This window comes from Talaromyces amestolkiae, assembly GCF_001896365.1.
Source record: "Talaromyces amestolkiae strain CIB chromosome Unknown scaffold5.1, whole genome shotgun sequence".
Lineage (NCBI taxonomy): Eukaryota > Fungi > Ascomycota > Eurotiomycetes > Eurotiales > Trichocomaceae > Talaromyces > Talaromyces amestolkiae.
Window position 1 is genome coordinate 1,354,069 of NW_024468041.1, and position 22,892 is coordinate 1,376,960.

The window sequence follows — 22,892 nt, forward strand, 5'->3', positions numbered from 1 at the left end:
GCTTCGTCTCTTCTTCACCCTCACCACAGTCACGCCTTTCCTTCTTTGTATCCGCGCGTTCCTTAGACAACGATAGCGACGACGACGCTGACGACAGCGACCCTGCCAGACACCCACATCCCTCCCCGCCTTCGGTCATCTCCAGAGAAACAGTCTCCGGGTCGGGACGCTTACTTCCGTGGACGCCTGGCAGGGAAGTTGGGCGAGACAATTGGATATCGGTCTTTCCCGTATGCCGTTTGACAATTCTTTGTTCTGCGGAAGTGTCCTTCAAAATGTTCTAATGTGATTACAAGTGCATACCAGATTACCAGGTCCCATGAGCTACACAGCAATTCGTCACATCTTTTGATAGAATCGTCCTTACTATCATGCCGCAGGTGATCAGTTGAAAAGCATCAGACGCAAATAAGAGCAGAATATTTTCCCCCCAAACACTTGGAAAGCTTCATATTATTGGATAGCAGGGTGTGAAGCAATCGATGAAACCGCAAGTGCGCTTCGCACAAGCCACTAGTGAGAACGAGGTCGAGGCCGTCGGAGCCTTTTTTTGGAAAGAAGTACAAATACACAAGGAGGGGTAGCTTGTCAATGATCCTGCAGGCCAGGCCGACAACGAGTACAAGCCAGGACTCGCTCCGACTCACCTGACTTCCCACCGCCCTACGTACGAGTATTTAAACCCACGCTGCTCCCACCTCTCTCTTTCTCAGAAATTCATCAAGCATCTGTCATCATGGAGGTGAATCCAACTCAAGAGTCCACGCAGCCGTACTCAGATCCCCGCCGTATTGGCTCGCATAACTCTGGTTTACAAGATCAAGATGTGTCAGATATCATTTGTATTCTGCACCCCGGCTCTCATCCAGCTCATGAGGCCGTTGATGCTACATCTCGCCAGCCCAAGGGATACCAGCATATCCTCCAACGCGATGAATTCCAGTTCGACTCCATAGATTCATCCTCTCGTGATATCGCTATTCGTATGTCATCCTCAGTCCATGACCTGTCTTTGGGTTTCGTTTTTGGACGCAACCCATTAAAATGCGATGTACTTCTGAGTCCTGAGGTGACATCAAAACACATTTCCAACATTCATTTCCGCATATTTGTGAACGAGGATGGAATCCTGATGCTTCAAGACTTGTCAACAAATGGCACCGTTGTAGATGATACCCGGCTGTGGAAGCGTAACACTCAAACTACCCGTATGCTTGTCAACGGTTCGGTTATCATCGTCGCCTCAGATAACAAGCATAACAAGGAAGTGCGTTTTGTGGTGCGCATCCCCTCTCGAGATGGCTTTCAAGTCCAGTACACTCAGAACCTAGTGGCATATTTGGATCGAGTTGGACGACATAACGCAAAAGTCAAGAATTTGCAGGCCCGAGCTCCGCCACCACAAAAGGCCCTTCAGTGGACTTTGGGAAACCCTTACGGCATGCATTGGACAGGTGGTTCGATATACAATGTCACTGGGCAGATTGGAAAGGGTGCGTTTGCTACTGTATACAAGTTAGCAACAAAGCAGGATGGTATTGTGTATGCTGCCAAAGAACTTGACAAACGCCGTTTCATGAAAAACGGGATTCTTGACCAGAAGGTGGACAATGAAATGAAGATTATGAAAGATCTTCGCCATGTAAGTGATCTTGAACTCGACACGCGTCCCCTGCTAACTCTTCCAGCCCAATATTGTGCAATATGTTGACCACCATGAACATGAGCGCTGGATTTACATCATCATGGAGTACATTGCGGGAGGCGAGTTGTCTGCATATCTGGCAAGCAATGGAAAGATTGCCGAAGACATGGTCAAAAGCATTGCTCGGCAGCTATTACACGCTTTGCAATACCTGCACAAGCGCAAAATCACACATCGAGACATCAAGCCAGACAACATTCTCATATCCTCCGTAGACCCTCTCAGAGTGAAGTTATCTGATTTTGGTCTTTCAAAGGTTGTTCAAGAGGAGACCTTCATGAAGACCTTCTGTGGTACTTTGCTTTATTGTGCGCCAGAAGTCTATCCAGAATACGACAACTATCGGCAAGGTGTGGCTAGAAAGCGTCGTCGACTTGGTGATCCGTATGTTCCCTTCATTATTCTTATACTCACCGCCCAACTAACTTTTTTAGACCCCCACGAACTTCTCCATACGATCAGTCTGTTGATATGTGGTCACTTGGGGCTGTGCTGTTCCACCTTCTCTGCGGCTCGCCGCCATACACCGGTCGTGGAGACGACAGGGGAGCTCAGATGCTTCGTACTATCATGACAACAGACGTAGAATATGACCTCCTGCGTGAGGAGGGTGTTTCCGAGGGAGCGATAGACTTTGTGTCGAGGCTTTTACGCACAGACCCACATGAGCGTCCCACCGAAAGGGAGTTGTTCAAACACCCTTGGATCGCAGATGTTGCGGACGTGGACGAGTACCCCGACTCGGAAGAAATACAATTGGAGGATGAGCAGCTGGCAATCATCACTGAAGCTTTAGAAGAGGAGTTGGACGCCTCCCAGTTGTCAATCAAGGACCATGGTGGCTATAATGAGATTGTGATTGGTGGTGACTCAGAAGAGACATTATTGAAGCGCCCGCGTCTCGATGCGGAAACTTCCATCCATTATCCATCGCTTCCGCCTATTGACAGCTTCTCGGTCCTAGAAGTGCCGACAAATTTGCAGGCTGCAACAGCGAATCGACTTTTTGGCGAAGTCACGTCATCTGCTTTGCGCAGCTCCGGCATTTTTGGCAGCCTAAGCTCTCGCAACTTTGATGTTAAAAGCGATCAATCTTCTGGTGAGTCGATGGAGGTGGATTCTGACAATCTGTCTGCTGGAGTGTACTCATTTCCCATACCCAACTTCACTAGCTCGGCACACAGTCTCTTGGGAGCTGATAGCCTAGTGGGACAACTCAACATGTCACCCAACGATACCTCTTCAAATGATCCTGGGGCTGCGGAGGGCAAGCCTGGCACGCCCCAGCGCCGTACTGCACGAGAGTTGACGCCCGCTAATCAGGAAAGCGCAGACCCAGCACAGGACAAATATTCCGCCGCAACCGAAGTCACGCCCAAAGCTTTACCTTTTCATCGTCGTATCGACCTCCCACTTCCCGATACTGCCAGCGAAAGCTCGATACCGCGAAGTGACTCTTTCCAGGGTCCGTCGAGTGACGGTGACGACAACAATCAAGACGAGCTAGCTGTCACGATCGATGCTCGCACTGGCCGCGAAGTCGCGGACGAACTACCCCCGACGACAGACAGCGACTACTCCGACCGTCAAGCAATGGAGACTAGAACAATGCCTAGCGAAATCCCTCAGAGCCAGACACCATCCAACTTCGTAAAGCCTCGACCTTTGCTTGGTAGATTGGCTACTGTACCTGGGTCAATTTTCGATCTCAATCTACGCTTGGAAGGTCGCATGACATCTTGGGGTCGCGGTCCTTTGGCAACTTTCGTTTATCCCGATCGCATGGATACCCGCATTCCAGCATACGCGATTGAAGTGACCTTCTGGAGCCCAGGTCTCGAAATGTTGATCGATGAAGGAGCCGACTGGCTAGAAATCCCAGATGTCATGACGATCCTGTCTACAAAGACACGCAATCGCATTTGGGTAAATGATATTGAGCTTCGTCGCGGCCCGACTATGGATAACGGCAGCGAGGTTTGGATCTTTGGTAAAATTTACACCGGCGATATCATCACCATCTGGCAGAACGGCGGACAATTCTTAAAATTCCGATGCGAAATCTACCACGGCGACAGTGCGCGTCCTCGTCCAGAGTCTGAGAAGGGATTCATCGTGCGCCAGGTGCTACACCCAAAGAGCAACTCGGATCGGAATCGCCAACCCAATAAACCTGACAGCGAGAAGCTGTATGCATAAACCTTCTACATACATCAATACAATGTTCATACAGTCCTTGCCATTGGCGAGCTCAGACCCAATACATACTCTTCAACCAGACCATACAATTTGCATTTCTTTCCAGTCTTGTTTGCTTCTCTACAGGCGAATCGGTGTCAGATTAATTATACACGGCTGTTTGCACATTGGCACCAGGATTTTGGGATTGATTGATCGAGCATGCTTTCCACTCTTAGTATTAGCATTAGCATTTGATCTCGACACCCAAATTGTGTACAATTTCTCTCGACTTTTTGGCGTTGTTCACGATTGTTTCCGGAGCGTTGACTTCTTATTTCGGGCTTCTCTCTATGTAACCATAGGCATGTACTTAAACCAATGACAATTTTTGCAGATTGACTCGAGACTTCACTTTAATGCTAGTGCTTCCAAAACCGTCCCGTACAGTGATTTGTGATTTGTGATGATTCATTGATTGCAACAAAGTACGAAGTACAACTAACCAAAACCCCATTCCAGCACTATCCATGACTCGTAAATTTCAACCATACCATAAACGACGACTGCAACGGTTTAAGTCATCAATGATATTGCAGACACAAAATCTGGGAAAACGATATAATCGCGAGGGAAAGTTTTTCCAGCGTTGTATCGTCTGCGTTTGTCGAGGAATGTCGCCGGAATAGGCAGTTCCGTCTTTTATGGACAAAGACCCTCCGCGTGAAACCCTAGGATCTGAGAAGCTTGAATGTAATTGTCAGAAGATTGAGCTCGCTATATTTTAGCAATTGATGAGAGTATGGTGTCATTGAGTGATGGTGGTAAAATGAGGTTGAAAAGTGAGTTGAGTCTGAACATTTATATACCGGACCCTCGCGCAGTCACTGGCAGTGGCATTCTCAGTTACCTATACATCAACTTCATAACCAATACACTTCACTTTATAAAATACGATAAAATTAAGAGAGTGAAAAAGCGCTTATTCAAAAATGAAATTCTACAACCTCTCCTTCTTCTGCCTCATCGGCAGCGCTTTGGCCGGCAACGTCCTGGCAACCTCATCCAACGACAATGAGCTCCAACAGCGCAACGCTGAGCCGGTAACCTTTATCTCCCAGACAATCGAATTCCTCAATTAGACTAACATGTATCAACTAGATAAACAACTTTGCTGCCAACTCTGTAGCAAAACGCGATGACGGCGATAATGTCGACGTCTCCGCCCTGTTGGCTGATATCGAGGATACTATTGACGAGATTAAAGCAGCTTATGGTATCGAGAAGAGAGGCACAGACCGTTTTGTTGCGAGAAAGGATACAAGACGCTGACGGATTTGGTGCCTGCGCTTGCGGATGCGCTTGGGCTTAGTCCGTAGACTGCCTTTGAAGGGAAGAGGATTGAAGTTATGATATAGGGTGGTTGGATGCGCTTGTCGTGCTATTTTGTTCTAGATATACTAGACACGATTGAAAGTCGTGGAAGCCTTCTTGTTATGGAAATTCGAGAATGGTATAGTTAATTTGTAGTTAAGCTTGGATCGCGAGAACGGTCGAGTTATGTTCAACTCTTACATAGGAGAAAAGAAATCTGCCACCCTCGAGATAGTGTTTTTATCGGAACCTGACCGTTATATTTTTTTGATGTATGGAGGAGTATATGTTTCATCTATTTGTACATATCTGGACCTTGAGTGGTATAGAAAGTAAGCCGCCTAATCGAATATCAACAGGCAATCTATCATACATCATTATTAGTGAAAGGGTGATGCGCTCTTATACATTCAACGAAAGAGATCATAGCGTCTAATAACCTGCCTAATGCTTTCTAGAAAGCTGCCACTTCACCAGAAGCAACCATAGACTCCCTCCATCGAGGACCAAACTTTGTAATCGCAACAATCACTGACGCACTCGCCAGGGCCACCAATGCCCAGAGTGTAAAAGTCCATCCATTCCCCAATGAACTAAGCATCGGTGCTGCCACGACAGTCCCCACGCACCCGAGAACATTGCGTATAAAAACAGATGCAGCTAGACCTCGAGGGTCACCGGGCATGAATTCGCTGATCATGGTGATGCTGACGCTGATGATGATGATCATCCCGAAGCCGGTAAAGAAGTTTGCAATAATCTTTTTTATATTAGCATGAAACATCCCGATAAAGTTCGGACAGACTTACCGGACAGAGCCAATATACGCCATGTTCCGCCGTCCACCCGTACCACAGTAACGCAGCAACAGGAAGCAACGCCCCAACCCAAGTATTCTCCTTCATCCGCTCTTCGGGATAGACTCTGGGTCTTCCATTATCATCAAAACGATTCGCCTTTCTGGCCTCCCGCTGCATCACATAGTCCATCCATCGACCGCCAATGATACTACCGGCAATATATCCTAACGAAGACGGAATGTACAACAGTCCCACAATCAACGTGCTGAAATTGTATGGTGGGCTGGCAAACGTGTTTTGAATGCTAATGTTGACAATGTAGAAATATATGGTGACAACTCCGATGTAGAACATTGGCAGGAACATTGCTGGGTATCGTAGTACCAGGAGCGCGCTGAAGGGGTCTATCAAGAGGATTCTCAGTAGTAAGATCGTTCTCATGGGTGCATTCCGTTCACCGATCTTCTCATTGACTCGAGTGCGCCATGTGGTCTCTCTTCGCGTAGATGTCTCTGGCAGAATAATGAACAACATAAGCAGCATAGCCGCGGCCAGAATCACGACGAACCACATCGTGCTTCTCCATCCCCATCTATCCGCCAAAGCACCGCCGATTATAGGCGCCAGAAACGGACCCAACTGCGGACCCAGAAAGAATATACCCATTGCGCGTCCACGCTCTCGCGGCTCCCACAGATCAGATATCGACGCGACCCCGACCGCCTGAACAGAAGCTGATGAGCCACCACTTAGCAATCTGACGGCGATGAGCATGCCGATCGAGTTTGAGATGGCAGCCAACACGGCGAATACTACTCCGAGTGCGAAGGATATTAGATAGATTGTGCGTCGTCCGAATGCTTCCGCCCAGTTTGACCACCAGAGTGGGAAGATGGCCATTGCTAACAAGTAAAATGCTAGAGATAGATTGGTGACGGTTGCATTGGTGTGTAAATCGCTTTCAACCTCACGTAGTGCAGCTTTCAACTTTTCAATTACTGATTTCGTTCTTAATTTTTCAAGTGTTCACTTACGGTAAAAAATGGAGGTCCCCATAGGCGCAATAAGCGTTGCCAATGAAACAGTACACGTCAAAACCCATTTCGTCGACCGTGAATATGCCCTCGGATTCTCAACTTCAGGAACCAATGTGAGCTGACCAAAGAGGCCGCGACGTTTAAGTCTAGGAACTGGTACTGGTCGTGGCTCATCTGACTTGTTGCCCGCCTCTGCATCTCGGTCTGGTGATGATGGTGTCTTTTCTGGATTGGGTTTTAGGTCGGACCCTAAATGTGTATCTGCGACCGTCGAAATGTCGTCTGAATTACATGTTGTGATGCTGGTCTGGTGTTCCAGATCGTCTGGTAGCTTTTCAGGAAAAGCCATGCTTGCAGGATTGGTCTGTCGTGCACGAGGAAGGGCCCAGAATTATCTCCCAGTGAAGAATTGAATACACTAAAAACAACCCGATGTGTTTGAATGTATACTTTCTGATCAGTCGTCGCTCGAAGAATGCAGGAAGAGGGATTGATCTTAGAGAAGAATTGTCCTCATCCTAGTATTTTTCAAACAGTCTAACAAACAGGAGACAAAAAGCAAGTACTCAATCGCAAGATCATGACATCAAACAACGCATAAAGACTCGGAATAAGTACATGCGCCAAATCAGGCAGTTCTTCAGACTCAAAGAAAAGGAAAGAATAGGTAAAATATTGTCCGGGCTTCGGACTTAAATTTCTCACAATTTACCGCAGAACTAATACCAAGACCTCTTCTACTCAAACATCTTGTTAATCAATTCAAGTCCAGAAGAATCAAGAAACAGGCTGATCGGCATGCATGCGTTTGCAGATGTTTATCCGATTCGTACTCATTTGAGAATACTTCCACGTAACGCTATGCAATAATTGGCCGGGCAAATTCAATAGTTTGCTGAGAACATAGCTGGGCTGAAAATAAACGATATTTGATCATCTTCTCGTTTTCGACCTCTCGTATGGAAATTTGCTGTCTATTGTAGGTAGACAGTCGCGATCGATCTGATCGATCTTTCGGTCCGACCTGATGATAACCTAGTCTGTTATAAAATCGCAAGTTGCAGGGAACAGCCTCAGCATGATCGAAAGATCAATTACTAACTCAGTATTGGTAAGGTGACTAACGTGAATCTTGAAAATGCCGTATTACCCACAATATGAATGGTACGACTTATTCTGCAGATATTGTATGACTGATGTGCTGGGTACACGAGGACAGGAAAAGACCAATAGATACACCCCAAGCTTACATGGAGCAATTTATCATGTAGCTCTAGAGATCGTGAGCTGCTTTGCAATCGAGAATGCAACGTCATACATAACATGGTACACATTTAAACGCAACGTAGAAACACATTAATAAAACTTGTGGTCCATCAACACTGAACTCCAGTCTCAAAAGCCATAGCCATTATATGCTGAACCAGCTCCGTAACGTCTTTTGTTTTGATCGGAACACGATGATCGCCATCCCACTCCATCAGCCGCGTACTGTCCTTCTGACAGCATTCTTCGAATAGTTTCCGATGCAACGGAAGCCCTGGATCTCGCCTTCCATGAACGTGTGTTGTTGGAAATTGCAGTCGAATATCAGACCGGTTGATATAGCTGGTACGCCTGAGCCAAGATTTGATTCCAGCGACAGACTGTCCATTGGGATCAACAAGCATTGCTGGAAACCCTTTCTCCTGAGTTTCCATATCATCTGATGCATATATAGTGGCAAGATTCATGTCGAGAGCAACAAGCGGTGCGCGTCCAGCAAGCAGAATGCCAAACCGAAAATCCAACCTTCTGTTCAAATTCAATCGATGCATCTGCCGCAATTGTTGAAGATACAGTAAACTCGCACACATTTTCGCTCCCTGACTGAACCCCAACAACCCAATCCATGGACCAGCTGCTCCCAGATCATCATCTTCATCCATCGCCCTGTCTAGCGCTTCTTTGAAGAGTTCAGTGGCCGTATGATTATCAACTTCCGGGCAGCCCAATGCCGATGGGATCCATGATTTAAAAGGACCCCATTCTTTATACACGGAAAGAACGTCGGGACCAGGACGGCATTGCAAAGGCGCTTCTGCGAACACCAATCTGAATTTTCCTTTAAGATGTGTTGAGAGCACGCGACATTGCGATCGAAATATTCGGGCGTTAGTACCGCCACCGTGGAGGCAAAGAATGCGAGGAAGATCGAGATCTATGTCGCAGCTAGGCATTGTGCATGAAGTACGCAAGGAGCGTCGCTTAAAGAAAGAGATTGTTTAGGAGGTTATACGAATGTGTTGAACTTCCCGGTCCTTTTAGCTCGTGATCCTCAGTCCGCTGCTGACAACATTGGACCTATTTGATACCTAGGAATATGGTCAAAGGTCAAAAATATTACAAAGCTCCACACGGATTTCCCGTTGACATGCGACCCTGAAAGCGAGCTGTCTCTTCCGATATCAGCATCAAGCCTTAAGGGACTACTACTTACAAGAGACTTCACAGTCCGATGTCGCCGGTTGTTCTTTTCCCATCTCCGATATGGGAATATCAGATTCTCCTTAACTATTATTACATTTTTATCTACAAGTAGAGTTTCAAATCGGAAAGCTCTATGTTGATTTTCACAGCTACTGGAATCAATACTTGGTGCTTTTAGGGCTAGAAACTCCGTCATCGAAACTCCGACATTGGCTGGAATCCTTCAAACCAATGTATGTTTTGCGCAAAATCAACCAGGTTCACATCTTCTGCCTACTGATTCTTTCATCCTCGATTTGTATTCGATAAAATCAGAATATCCCTGTCGTGAGAAATTCCTCCCGAAGCATGCCTAAATTAATGTGGATACAAGGCGCGGATTATTGTCCTACCTGCTAGCATTCCCGTTTTCCAATTACTGCCGACTACACAGGGATATATACAAATATCTATTCTAGTGATTGGAGTCTCTTCATGGATCATGATCCTTTGAAGAAACAAAAAAATTCAGGAGAGTGGATCAGTGTTAAGAGTAGCAGAATGAGTCCACTACGACGAATGTAGCCAGAATCTTGGTGGCGGCCTCGAGTCACCTATCAGTCACTCGAGAAGTTGAGAACATTCTCATCTCTTATCAAGTATCGTTATTGCGGAAAGCGAAAACCCTTGCGGCTTTCCGACATTGTGCTGATACTTTTTTTCAGGCGTTTCTGCGTTATCTGTGACCTACCTCATTTGGTAATTTTTCCCTTATTTGGTAAAAAAGCATAACTCAGTCAACTTAGTTTATCTGACCATCGGAAGATTCATAGCTTTACCGCATTATAACATTGCATACATAAATATAGGACATGTAAAGGAAGGGCAACAGAACAAGTGAGTGAACAGCTAGCCAGGTTAATAATAGTGACAGAATTTATTAAGTGCAATCAAAGAACCCAAGAGTGAACCCTCTACTCGAAGCCTTTCAAATATCTTCTTCGCGGCCTTCAATGTGAAATATTCCCCTACTTGTGCAAGAAGCCGGAGTTCTTCCAGGACTGAATATACTTCTTTGTCACTTCAACGCTCACCGGCCCAACAGCAGCAAGAGTTGACGAATGCTCGCAACTTTTAGCAGTGCCCAAGAGGAGACCGCCGCATGACATTCTAAGAAAGTTATCATCCAAAAAGTCAATAAGTAAAGCGGCTGGATTATCCCATTCGACTAATCCAGGGAAAGCGCGTACTCGACGAACCCATTCCTTGAAAGGAACAATATTATCTCGAGGAATGTCAAGCAACTCAGCCAAAAGAGGGATCATCTCTTTCCAAGGCTGGCGTACAGGATTGTCAATATGGTAAACAGGGCACGGTTGACGATCGGAAATGAGCAGGTCGCTACATGTGCCTGCAACGTCGTCGACTGGCGTCCAGCACAAATCACCTTCAAAGTCTGGAAGCACTTTGAGTGTCTGCGATGACTTGAACAAGAATGACAAATGCTCCATCGCGTTCCAATAACCTGTCACCTTTGAACCAGCAATCTGTCCTGGACGCACCGACATAACACGGAATTGTTCAGGATATTTGTGTAAAGTTTCATCAAGCATCCGTTCACAAACGAACTTGGCATCACCGTAACCGTTAGGAAGGACAGATTCGAGTGTCATTCTCTCTTCTGGTACCTCCACATTTCCGCTCCAAAGCGGGTAGTGTCCAACCACTGCAATGGAGGAAATGAGTTGCAAGGTAACCTTTGAACCCTCTGGTCGTCGTGCTGAAATATCGCGGGCAAAATCAATCAAATTGCGCATCACTTGGAATTGGGATTCCAATCCAGACAATGGTCGCTTGCCAGTCATTGGCCATGCGTTGTGGACAATATGGGTTACCTTTCCAATGAGTTCCTCATAATCGCTCTTTTCCAAACCAAGCATTGGCTTTGATGTGGTCGCCTGGAATACTTGAAGCTTTGATTGAGATGCGGCATCAATCAAAATCCCTCTATCTTCCAACGCCTTTTGTTGACGAGCGTTTGCGTCGTTGCCACTGCGTCGGTTAAGACAAACAACTGTTTTGACATTGGGCAGAGCAGCAACATGAGCCACCAAGTGAGAGCCTAAACTTCCTGTGGCGCCAGTAATCAAAACGCATTGCTCATAAGGAGTAGGAGAATTTGCACCCTTGATGGGTTGACCAAGGTTAAAACCTTCAGTGTACTTCTGGACGTATCCATCGACGGCCGCCTTGCGACCGGCAGCAGGCTGAAGTTGAATCTCCGGTTGTGGTGGAGGAGCGACTGTTTGCCTGTCATACTGAGGACCAGATGCGAGAGCTATGATAACACGCTGGATTTCAAGCTCCGGACTATTGCCGTCAGTCCAATCAATATGACCATATCCAGCAGCACGCATGATACGTTCCCAGAGCGTCTGATGTCCAATGGCATGCTCACGGCCATCGTCAAACAACCACCAACCTTCAAACAGTCCGAAAATTAAATCCACCCAGAAGACTGGTGATGTCATTTCAAGCATCATTAGGAAACCATCTGGGCGTAGAGCTTTTCGTACGTTGGCAGTCGATATCTCGAGATTGTGGGTTGCGTGCATCGCATTGCTAGCAATGATGATGTGTTGGGTACCTTCAAGGTCTGCTGGTGGAGGCTTCTCGATATCGTGAACTTTGTACTTCATGAATGGGTACTCTTTGAAGGTCTTTCGAGCAGCAGCCACGAATGAGCCCGAAAGGTCGGTAAACGTGTATTCAACAGGAACACCTAGTTTTGAGAGCAATGCGACCATTCCCTTAGTTGTTCCACCGGTACCAGCGCCAAGCTCAAGAATTTTCAGCGGACCTTGGTCCTTAGGCATCTTGGAAGCAACTCTGGCAACAATGTCTTGCATCTGTACGTTTGCTAGTTTGTTCAACAATGAGTCACCATAGAGCCCGGTAACAAGTCGTCTTCCTTCGTCGCTTCCAAAGATCAGTTTGATACCGTCACATTCACCTTTCAACACATCTGCTAATCTGCTACCGGCAAAGTGTGTTAATTTGTTGGCCCACTCGTGGTCTGGGAAGTCTCTCAAAAGTTGTTCAAGAATGGCATCGCTAGATTTGGACGGAGGTGCAATTGCTGTGCGGGTGATCTTTGAGCCATCAGTATCAATAATTCGTGCTTCTTTTTCCAGCATCTTGTACAAATAATTAGTAAGACGTTCGTGTTGCGGATCGTGTGGAATGCGTGTCAACGTATCGCCTGCTTTGGCCGAACGAATGGGGCAACCAAGCTGCTCGAATGCTTCAACAGTAAGTGCAACACAAAGTTGTGTTTGTCTGGGAAGGACAGTTTCAATGTATCCCGCACACCTGTAGTTGACGATAAAGTCATCTGTGAGCTTCCTCGACTCTTCAAAAGCCTCAATAATTGTGCTCGAGGGAAGTTGAAGGTCTCCAACATAGGAACTAGATTGTTCCTTGCCAGCATATTTATCAATTCCGTGATCCTCAGCATCAGACACAGAAGTAGTGGCCGTAGTTGCAGGTGTAAATGTGGTGGAAGACTCATTTGAACTGGCTTCGGATCCTTCTTGATCGGAGCTGTCCTCGTCATCAGTAACACCCAAAGTGCTCTTTGTAATTTGTACGAGTCCGGCAAAATCTGTCACGTTCATCAATTCGTCGCTTGGTAGTGTGCATTTAAACATTCCTTCGAGTTCGCGAGCTAGCTCCATACCCATCAAGGAGTCAATGCCGATATCAGCAAGTTGCGCATCGTTAGAAATCTCTTCGATTCCCATGCCGGAGATCTCAGCAAGAAGAGCCTTGGTTTTACCAACAACGTCTGGACCTGCACTCGACTTGGCTTTCTTTGGTTTGCTTCCAGTGTCTGAGGCGCCGTTCCCAGCAGCTGTAAGTTCCTCAGTAGCAGCAGAACTAGACTTCACATTAGACGATGCTGAACTAGTTGGTAGTCCAGAAAGTCGCGCAAGAATCTTGCTCATAGTTGCTTTCGCGACTTTGTGGTAATTGACACCGAGAATGACTTCCGTGAGCTTGCCGTTAGTTGCGTCGAAAATAAAAATGTCGGTAAGATACGAATGTTCCGAAGGAAGTTCTTGGTGGTAGGCAAAGACGTCCCACGTCTCTGGTCGCTTGTAATCAGCAGTTACATCTGGACTGCGCATCCATTTCTCGAAACCGGTAGCGATATACATGTCGCCGGGGTCCTTGTCTGTCATACAGTTGACCCAAATTCCCCCAACTTGGCTGAAAGTATCTGAAAGCAACGCATCAAGCCAGGATTCTCCGTTGTATTTCTTGACAACGCGACCGGCAGATTCGGTTCCTTTCCCAACAAGTTTTTGTAAGCCTCGGTAAGGACTGGAATAGTCGACAACCTCGCCAAATGAGCGGTAGATATTGCGGCCTTGAATGATATCGTCCGCATCATTGCTGTTTAAAAGACTAACGCAGCGTTGATGGCCAATAAGTCGTTCATATCTAGAGAATTCCAATTGCCATTCTGCGTTGTCGGTAGACACAAAAATTATCTGACCGGTGACGTGAATTGTGCTGGCCTTGGATGATTCGCTATTACTAACAATTTGCCATGACCAGTTATTGGGGGTCGACTCTTGTGACTCAACATCCAACCACACTGAGCGCGAAGAGTCAATGCAAATTGGAGACTGATTGTCAACATTGCAAATTCGAGGCTGCAAGCCGGAAGTCGGAAACTCGGAATACAGACTAATGAGTGCTTCAACGGCAATGTCAACCTCTACCGTAGCAGGGCATATTGGAGCAGTTTGTGCAATGATATGACCAGACACGAACTCCTTGTATTTATCAGTTTCTGTGTTGATGCGGAATCTCGCGGAGCGCTTCTTCTCATCCTTGTAGTCCACGAAACTCCACAATCCTTTCGGCTCGTCCGACTGTTCGCCTACAGCTTGCTTGGAGGATGTTGGTGGGGGAACTGCTTCCATCCAGTGACGAGACTTCTCAAATTGGTATGCAGGCAGGAACATCAGACTGTATTCATAAGTCTGTAACCTGCTATGCGCCCAGAATGGCACCATAAGGCCTTCTTTCCATAGCGATGTCGTAGAATCGACCAACAATTGAAATCCATTGTCGGTGGTAATGTTGACTGGTTGAAAATGAGACGTTGCTGGCGAACCAAGGGCGCGACTTGCCATATTGGTGATGGTTGAGTTGGATCCAGCTTCCACGAAAATCGCATCCGGATACTTCTTGGAGAGCCTTTGAACGGCGTGGTTGAAGAAGACGGGGTTGCGCATATGCTCAGCGACGTATTTTGGAGCCAATMGTTCTGAAGAGTAAAACTCCGTTGCCCTTTCTAGGTGGATTGAAGGCTCGTTGAATTGTAAAGCTTTTCCAATTTTCTCTAGATCAGGCATCAAGCGTTCAACTAAAGTGGAATGGAAAGCATTTGTGACATTGAGCTTCTTGAACCTGAACCTTGAATAGGCAGGATTCTTGGAAATAGTTTCACCGGCGATATCGATGGCTCGAGATGACCCAGCAATAGTAAAGCTGCGGGGTCCATTGAGACATGCAATTGTCGGTTCTCGCTCACCAGCATCCGCACATGGTACAGCTGTTTCAGCAAGAAGATTTTCAACCTCGCTTTGGTCTGCTTCAATTGCCATCATGGCTCCCTTCTCACTACCCCAGCTCTCTCGAATAATTGTTGCACGACCAACGATCATCTTCAATGCGTCTTCTAAAGAGAGAACACCCGAGATGCAAAGAGATGTTAACTCGCCGAAACTGTGTCCAACCACAGCAACAGGTTGAATTCCGCAATTTATCCAACTCTTGCCACAAGCGTACTGGATTGAGAAGAGCATCGTTTGGAGCTTGACGGTGTCTTCAATGGGACTCCTCTGGAAGATACCAGGGAAGATGCTTTCGCATCCCAAAGATCGGCAGACATAGTCGCACTGATCGAGATAATTGGCGAGGACTCTCACGTTCTCATATACCTCTTTACTTAGGCCGACGTAAGTGGAAATCTGGCCCCCGAAGCACAGAACAACTGGTCGAAATTTGGGTTGCGCCATAGTGGAAGCGACACTGGCGTCGCCAATCTGGAACCCATGTAGCTTCTCAATTAGCTGTTTTACTGATCGACTAGTAAATATCAACGCACGATCCAATGTTGGGTTCGACTGTCTGCAGATATTGAATGATAAATCTGAAATGGACACGTTGTCAACACCCTTAGACTCCAATGAGGTGACAAGCTTTGCGCAATAGTCGCGAATCGCTCGGTCATCTTTCCCAAAGATATGGAAGGGATAGTCAATTGTAGGGAATGACTTCATGCGGGCAGTTGGCTTGTGAAGGTGAGGTGCCTCAGTGATGACGGCGGAAGCGTTGGAACCAGATGCTCCATAGTTATTGATTAGTGCCGCTTTATAATCATCTTCCCAATTTGTCTTTTTGGTAATTATTTCCATTTTATCATCGGACGTAGCATTCAAATGCGGATTTAGTGACTCGTGACTTGCTTGTGGCGGAATGGTCTTATTCTGGATCATTAGGAGGATCTTGATCAAAGAGACGAGACCAGATGTCGCCTCTGTATGACCAACAAGACCTTTCACAGATCCAAATGCAAGTGGTTTGGAGCGCAAATGAGAGCCTCCGAGAACTTTGCGTATACTGTCGTACTCTGCTGGGTCGCCCACCTGGGTTCCAGTGCCGTGAGCCTCCACAACGGAGATGTTTTTGGGATCTACTCGCGCGTCTTCGATAACATTCTGAAACAATGATGAAAGCGAAGGGGCATTTGGTACAAATATAGGCGTACAATTTTGATTTTGGGACACTCCTGTGCTGGATAGCGTACCGATGATCTGGTCTCCGTTGGCAATAGCTTCGGACATTCTCTTCAAGAAGACCACACCCACGGCTTCTCCTCGACAGTAACCGTCTGCTTTGGCATCAAAAGGCTTGCATTGTCCAGTAGGGCTAAGAAAAGATGCCGCAGCAAGGTTCTGGAACCATAAAGCGCTGTTCATCATGTTTACACCACCCGCTAGCGCAGCATTGCATTCACCACTAAGGATTGCCTTGCACGCGAGATGGACAGCCACCAAAGATGATGAACACGCGGTATCGAGAGTCAACCCAGTACCTGTCCAACCAAAGTAGTGACTAACTTTTCCGGCAATGAAGCTTTTCAGGTTACCTGTAGCGGAAAATGCGTTAGGCTGATGACATGCCACGTTGTCTGCATAGTCGTTCGCACATTCTCCGATAAAACAGCCAATTTTTTTGTCCTGATCTGGCGAGTTGAAATATCCGGCCTGTTCTAAAGCCTGGTAGGCTACGTGAAGCAGTACTCTCTGCTGGGGATCAGTCGAAGCAGCCTCTCTGGCACTCTTTTTGAAAAATTTCTGATCAAAAACATCATGATCGTTGAGAAAATTGCCATAATATTTTCTCTTAGGATCGACTTCGCGCCATTTACTGTCAAATCTTATCCGATTGCGCGGCACCTCTCGGTGCTGTGACTGTCCCGCACATAACAAATTCCAGAACTCATCAGTATCGTCAGCGCCTGCAGTTTTCAGCGACATACCAACAACAGCAATGTCATCATCCTTGACTTGCTGAGGTAGCGAAGTAAGAGGTAGTGTTGCTTGAATGGCCGATGCATTGATGACATTTTGCTTAATCTCGCGTAGGATCGATGGCGGAACACAGGGTTCAGGACCAAAGGCAACGACGGCCGTTTTAAAATCTTTGAGCTGGGATTCATGGATGGATTTGAAGGTTTGATACCAATTTGAGTGTTGTACGAGAATGGTCTTTACGGCATGGGCATGAAGCTTTCCGCTTGTTATAAGACCGGTGCCTGAGTTGGATCGTGTTCGGTAAATGAGATCAGTGGCATCTGGAAGCACAAGTTCTGGCCGTGACGATACAAACTCAATGATCTTGTCAACATCCTCTACATACCACTCATTATGGAAGCGTCCAAATAGACCTATCTCATTTGCGACGATTCCAGCACCACGGAGTTGCGCTTGTAAGGTAGAAACGGTTCTAGAGGCCGTAGTGATTGTCGCACGCTGGTCGTCATACGACACTGAGACATATGCCTTGTAAAATTTAGCGTGTATTCTTTGTCTTAACATACTGGAAAGTTCTCACCTCTGGGAAACGGCCAACTATCCGCTTGAGCTCTTCCGCTCCTTCCGTTGAAACCCAAGCTGTTGCCAGAGACTTGGATGGTCCTTCAGTGTCAAGAGCGTCTTGTGCATCCACAATTCCACCAATGATCATTGCTAGGCGGATTGCGGTCGCTCCATATTTCTGAATCTCATTACTTTCTTTGCTGACTGACACTGCCAATGCGCTCAAGAATCCCATGCAAAATCCCAAAGTCTCAGTTGACGACACCTGACTGGGTTGTCGAGCACCGGCGTTGAGATACTCGAGGTATTCAGTGATATGTGTGATGATGACAAGAGGACTGAGAGTGATGTTCGTGAGGCGGTTCTGAGTGCCCAAATCAATGTTTCCAGTCTCAACCCATTTGGCTAGACCTTGTAGTAAAGTATCGGCCGGAATCACGCTGTATTTGGGAAAGTATTTCACAAAGTCGTTCCAGATATTTGGGAGATGCTTGATCGTATCCGCAATCCATGGGTAGTGCTTCACCGTAGACTGCAGTGCGCGAAAGTCGTTGGCATTGACAGAAAGTGCCTGTGGCCCAAAGACAAGTAGCCTGTCACCTTGTTGTGCTAAGGACCGCATGTTGGATGATATTAATGTATTATGCTCAATCGGGCTAATTTGGAAGGTGGAAATAGTAACGCATGTAGAAACAAGTGCAAAGTGACAAAACGAACGCGCTGCACTGTTGGGAGAGTGCAAAGATAAAGTTGAAATTTTGACTTGACGGAGATCTGTGCTTTGTTTTATCTTCCATTTGTTGTCAGCTCAAAATTGAATATAAATGAATTTAATTTATATCGGAACAATTACCGCTCGACACCGAATCTATGATTGATAGTCAGTGGGACCCGTGGATCAAACTCAAATGTAAGGTACCTCAATGATATTCTTCAAGCTTATCTCAATTACGTCCAATCGTATTCAATCATTTATACAAAGTGTGGAAATGGCTACCAGGAAACTCCGGTCAAAAGCCCTAAACAAATGGCCGTGCCGCCGAATAAGTAAAACTCCGCGTGATGACTGACATGATACCTCACTGCTACGAGCTATACATATACTAGCACTGTAAAAATAAAGCCATTCTGTTAATGTTCGGACACGGCCTAATTTGAATTTTGAATAGATTGCGAAAATCGGCAATTTCCACCTGAGCATAGATCTAAATCGAAGAGGCTGCAGAAGAAGATCCCGTCTTGCTTCGGAAAAAGGCAAGAAGCCAATTCCAACCCAGCTTAATAGTCGAATACATTCTATATGCCTAGCTTCTTCCTTGACTTTTACAGGATTGATCAGAAGCAATACCTCACGCTGAATTTCTTCCCTCGATCCATCATTAATTGTTGCTCCTTACCATGGCGTCGTTCTTAACCTGGTTACTTGATCTGTTTGTTTCTGCAATTTCAAGGATAATATTATCCGCAAAACCCTACTTTCCTTTTAATAAATTCAATTTTTCGCGTCGGAAGCACGAATCTCTTTTCCAAAAAGAAGTCTCTCTTGAGAGTGGCCTTTCCACACCACCGGCGTCCAACGAAAAGCTCCCAGATTGGCAAGACCTGGATCGTTATCAAGATATACTCGGCCAGCTCCCAATGCTTCAGGTCTATGCACATATTCTTTACCTCTTCCCACTGCCTGAGAATGTACACTGTGAAGCGGTGCTCAACGATCTTTCCAGAGCAATTGCCAGCGTTCGAAAGGTGGTACCTTGGATGGGAGCTAAGGTGGTCAATGATGGCCGGTCAGAAACTAGCTCCGGGCTTTACAAACTGGCTCCCTGTGAATCACCGCTTTATGAGATAGAAGTCAAAGACTTGGCCAATGATGAGACTTGCCCATCATACAAAGATCTCAAGATGCGCAAAGCACCCATTTCAATGTTAGACTCTGCAAAATTCACGTCAGTACCTGGGTTTCCTGTACGATTCGAAGATTCAGAAAAAGATCCCTCGCGGGTACTACGTCTTAATGCCGTCTTCATCAAAGGCGGGTTGGTAATCGACTTTCTGATTCACCACAACACTGCTGATGCCGGAGGACATTTCGGCTCAATCAAGATGATTGCAATGGCTATGCGTGGTGAACAAATTCCAATTGAAATACTGGAGCAAGCAAATCGAGATCGAAGGAATCTTTTTCCATTGCTGGATCCTAACGAGCCAATGCTGGACCATAGCAGTCACATTCGTCCACCAATTACCTCCGCTGCACCTTTAGTTGCATCAAATCCAAATGCAGCAAAATACCATGTGATAAGATTCAGTGCAGAGAAACTAGAAATGTTGAAGGATATAGCAAGCAAAGAGCTAGATTCCGATGTACCTTTCATTTCAACCGATGATGCATTAAGCGCCCTGTGCTGGAAGCATTTCACCCTCGCACGCGCTCATAAATTCAGTCTTCAGACAAAGTCGCGTTTTGCTCGCGCTGTAGATGGCCGCGCAGCATTGAAAATATCAAAGGATTATATGGGCGATGTGATCCATAATGTCTCGACATTTCTGACCTTCGAGCAACTGACTACCTGGTCTCTTTCTCGAATTGCGTCGCATTTACGAAAGCATCTCAACGCCAAAAACACAGCCTATCACATTCGAAGCTTTGCCACGTTTATTGCAAAGACGCCTGATAAGTCGACAATCACATACGGAGGGCAATTTAATCCCGAAACTGACGTTGGATGCTCCAGTGTACGTGGGCTCGGGAAGATACTATTCCCTAATTTTGGCATCTTAGGGGAACCAGAGTTTGTCAGAAGACCGAAACCTGGTGTTGCATTTCCCGGACTCCTGGTATTCTTCCCCGGTAGCCCCAGGGGTGATTGTGATGTATGGGTTTGTCTACCTGAAGATGAGATTGCTACGCTAATGGAGAAGGATGAAGAATGGAGGAAGTGGGCCGAGTATATTGGTTGATCTTACTTAAAATTTCTTATTTGGATGAGTTCTATCTTCTACTCATCGATATTAACTATGTTTGTGATTGATTCGTTGCCAATGTGGTAGTCTAGCTGTCATAAAATAATATTGTTGGAGCTTGGCTCTTCCTGAAATGTACTTCATGCTTTTGTCAATTACTCAATCCTGCGGGGTTGCAATGTAAGTACATCTTTTGAACTTAGTGGAGAGGTATTGCCCAAAAACATACAAAGCCATCCAAATTTAGACCTGCGTCGATCACATCAGCGTGATATATTTCTTTGCATATTAGTGAAGTCTGTAGAACACTTTCAATCACTGATGTAATTAATCAATAGCCAGATATGCCGTATCTTTTGCAGTTACCTCATCAGCTGCTTCTTCAGGACACGATCTGTTCCTACGGACACCGAGCGCAAAGCTTCATGTCCAGAAAGCACTGCCGGACTTTCTATTATGGAGATCAAAGTGTCGGACAAGCATAACTTACATCTACTGTGAAGGGCGAGTGATTTGTATGGTATTACGATTTCCTTGCGGGGTTAACTTAAATTTATTTGATATTCCTAGTCGACTATAGAAGGATAGAGGATTCACCGAATTCAGGTTAAGTCCTGGCGTGTTTCTAATATATGTCTAGCACATACTTCGCTCGATACATAGGCCGCCCCCCGAACGATCTCTATTTTGTCTGTATATGTGGTCGAATATGATCATGGAATGGAAAGAAAGTCCTGAAGGCACATGGCGTAAAGACCTTGGTGGCGCGGAGAAAATCTACCGATTTACATCTACTATCTTTCGTGCAACAGGGCACGAGCACTGGGGTCTTTATACGGCCTGTCAGGTCAAATTCAATGCGTATATTTCTTCGGATGAGGTAATCGTTGCGCTTCGTAATGCGTGGAAAGCACTGCGGTTTGAGTTTCCTGCTTTGACTCTCATCCCTGACGACTATGAAGCTGTTTATCCTGGTCTCAGCAAGGAGATGAAAGTTGCTGCTCAGGACGCCGTTGATGATTGGGCTCAGAAGACATTTCGAGTCGACCCTCTTTTGACCGTGGAGGAGATACTTGCTGATTACAATTTACACGATTTGCCAGAATTAATTTGGCTGCCTGCAACATCACAGGTCGTTCTACTAGTTTCACATTGGCGTTGTGACGGTCTTGGTACCTGCATGTTACTCAACCGACTGTTCCAGTTGGTGTCGACTAAGGCATCAGGTATCGTGCCGGATGACTGGACTGTCGAAAAAGATTTGGCCAAAATATCGCCCAGCATTGAGGATGCAGCTGGGGCGCCGATGGTCAGCAACCCGGAAATTGAAGAGACTGCAAGGGAAATGAGCAAATTTCGCGCGAAGACTTTAAAAACTATTGGCCTGCCTTACAATGGTGACCTAACGACGCTCCCAGGTCAGACTGGGGCGCACGGTACTACATTCACGGCCGAGAGCACAAAGGCTCTTATCGAGGCATGCAGGGCACGCAAAATTACTGTGGCCGCAGCGATCCACGCAGCTCTGGCAACTGCTGCCTTCGAGTTAACTTCTGCAAAAGAAGTAGATGAGTACGTGACGGTGATGGCTGTGAGCTTCAGACCATATCTTCAAAAGCCCTACAACACAGAAGCACATGCATGCCGTACCTATGTCACTGGTATAGCACCGGAGGTCTCGAAAAACGCCAGCTTCGAGGAACAGACTGCTAGTCTCACAGAATTGTTCAAAAATTGGCATACCGACAAGATGTCTCGCGCTTTACGGGAACTTTATCGTGGAGCTGCACAAGCCATCCTTTCACCCCCACCCCGACCGGCTGGACCTCCACCCAGTCCTCCCAGTGGTATTACGCACAGTAATCTCGGAGTTGTTGACCAATTCATCAAAGGAAAATACTATGGCGGCGATCAGGACAGTAGCTCTGCCGATGCTCCTTTTATCGAGGTGACGGACTTCCGATTCGGCGTCAGTGTCTTGACTCGTCAATTAATGTTCTATCCATGGACCTTCCGTGGACAGCTCAACTTTTCTATCAACTACAACAACGCGTACTATGACTCCGTCGCTGCTGATAAGGTACTTCTTCGGATTCAGCAGAAGTTGGAAGAAGAGCTCAACCTGGTATTGGAAAGATGTATTTAGCTTTACGATTGGTATATGAACGTCTTTCAACTAACCCATGTCCTCAAACACGTAATAATC

General features: G+C 46.4%; 6 protein-coding genes across 6 annotated transcripts; 4 read left to right on the forward strand and 2 right to left on the reverse strand.

The window, feature by feature from the left end:
• Positions 1-736: 736 nt before the first annotated feature.
• On the forward strand, positions 737-3,904 carry BHQ10_003548 (uncharacterized protein; the record flags this gene model as incomplete). The annotated part of the gene is made up of 3 exons (XM_040875816.1): positions 737-1,642; positions 1,689-2,089; positions 2,140-3,904. The coding sequence occupies 3 exons, from the start codon at positions 737-739 to the stop codon at positions 3,902-3,904; spliced, it is 3,072 nt and encodes a 1,023-aa protein (XP_040732052.1).
• Positions 3,905-4,875: 971 nt separating this feature from the next.
• On the forward strand, positions 4,876-5,215 carry BHQ10_003549 (uncharacterized protein; the record flags this gene model as incomplete). The annotated part of the gene is made up of 2 exons (XM_040875817.1): positions 4,876-4,986; positions 5,045-5,215. 2 exons carry the CDS (start codon positions 4,876-4,878, stop codon positions 5,213-5,215), a joined length of 282 nt encoding a protein of 93 aa, XP_040732053.1.
• A 496-nt stretch (positions 5,216-5,711) lies between these two features.
• On the reverse strand, positions 5,712-7,443 carry BHQ10_003550 (uncharacterized protein; the record flags this gene model as incomplete). Its single annotated transcript, XM_040875819.1, has 3 exons — positions 5,712-6,017; positions 6,067-7,055; positions 7,092-7,443. 3 exons carry the CDS (start codon positions 7,441-7,443, stop codon positions 5,712-5,714), a joined length of 1,647 nt encoding a protein of 548 aa, XP_040732054.1.
• A 3,127-nt stretch (positions 7,444-10,570) lies between these two features.
• BHQ10_003551 (uncharacterized protein) lies at positions 10,571-18,344 on the reverse strand (the record flags this gene model as incomplete). Its single annotated transcript, XM_040875820.1, has 2 exons — positions 10,571-17,686; positions 17,739-18,344. The coding sequence occupies 2 exons, from the start codon at positions 18,342-18,344 to the stop codon at positions 10,571-10,573; spliced, it is 7,722 nt and encodes a 2,573-aa protein (XP_040732055.1).
• Positions 18,345-19,360: 1,016 nt separating this feature from the next.
• BHQ10_003552 (uncharacterized protein) lies at positions 19,361-20,683 on the forward strand (the record flags this gene model as incomplete). Its single annotated transcript, XM_040875821.1, has 1 exon — positions 19,361-20,683. The coding sequence occupies one exon, from the start codon at positions 19,361-19,363 to the stop codon at positions 20,681-20,683; it is 1,323 nt and encodes a 440-aa protein (XP_040732056.1).
• Positions 20,684-21,383: 700 nt separating this feature from the next.
• BHQ10_003553 (uncharacterized protein) lies at positions 21,384-22,832 on the forward strand (the record flags this gene model as incomplete). Its single annotated transcript, XM_040875822.1, has 1 exon — positions 21,384-22,832. The coding sequence occupies one exon, from the start codon at positions 21,384-21,386 to the stop codon at positions 22,830-22,832; it is 1,449 nt and encodes a 482-aa protein (XP_040732057.1).
• Positions 22,833-22,892: the final 60 nt, after the last annotated feature.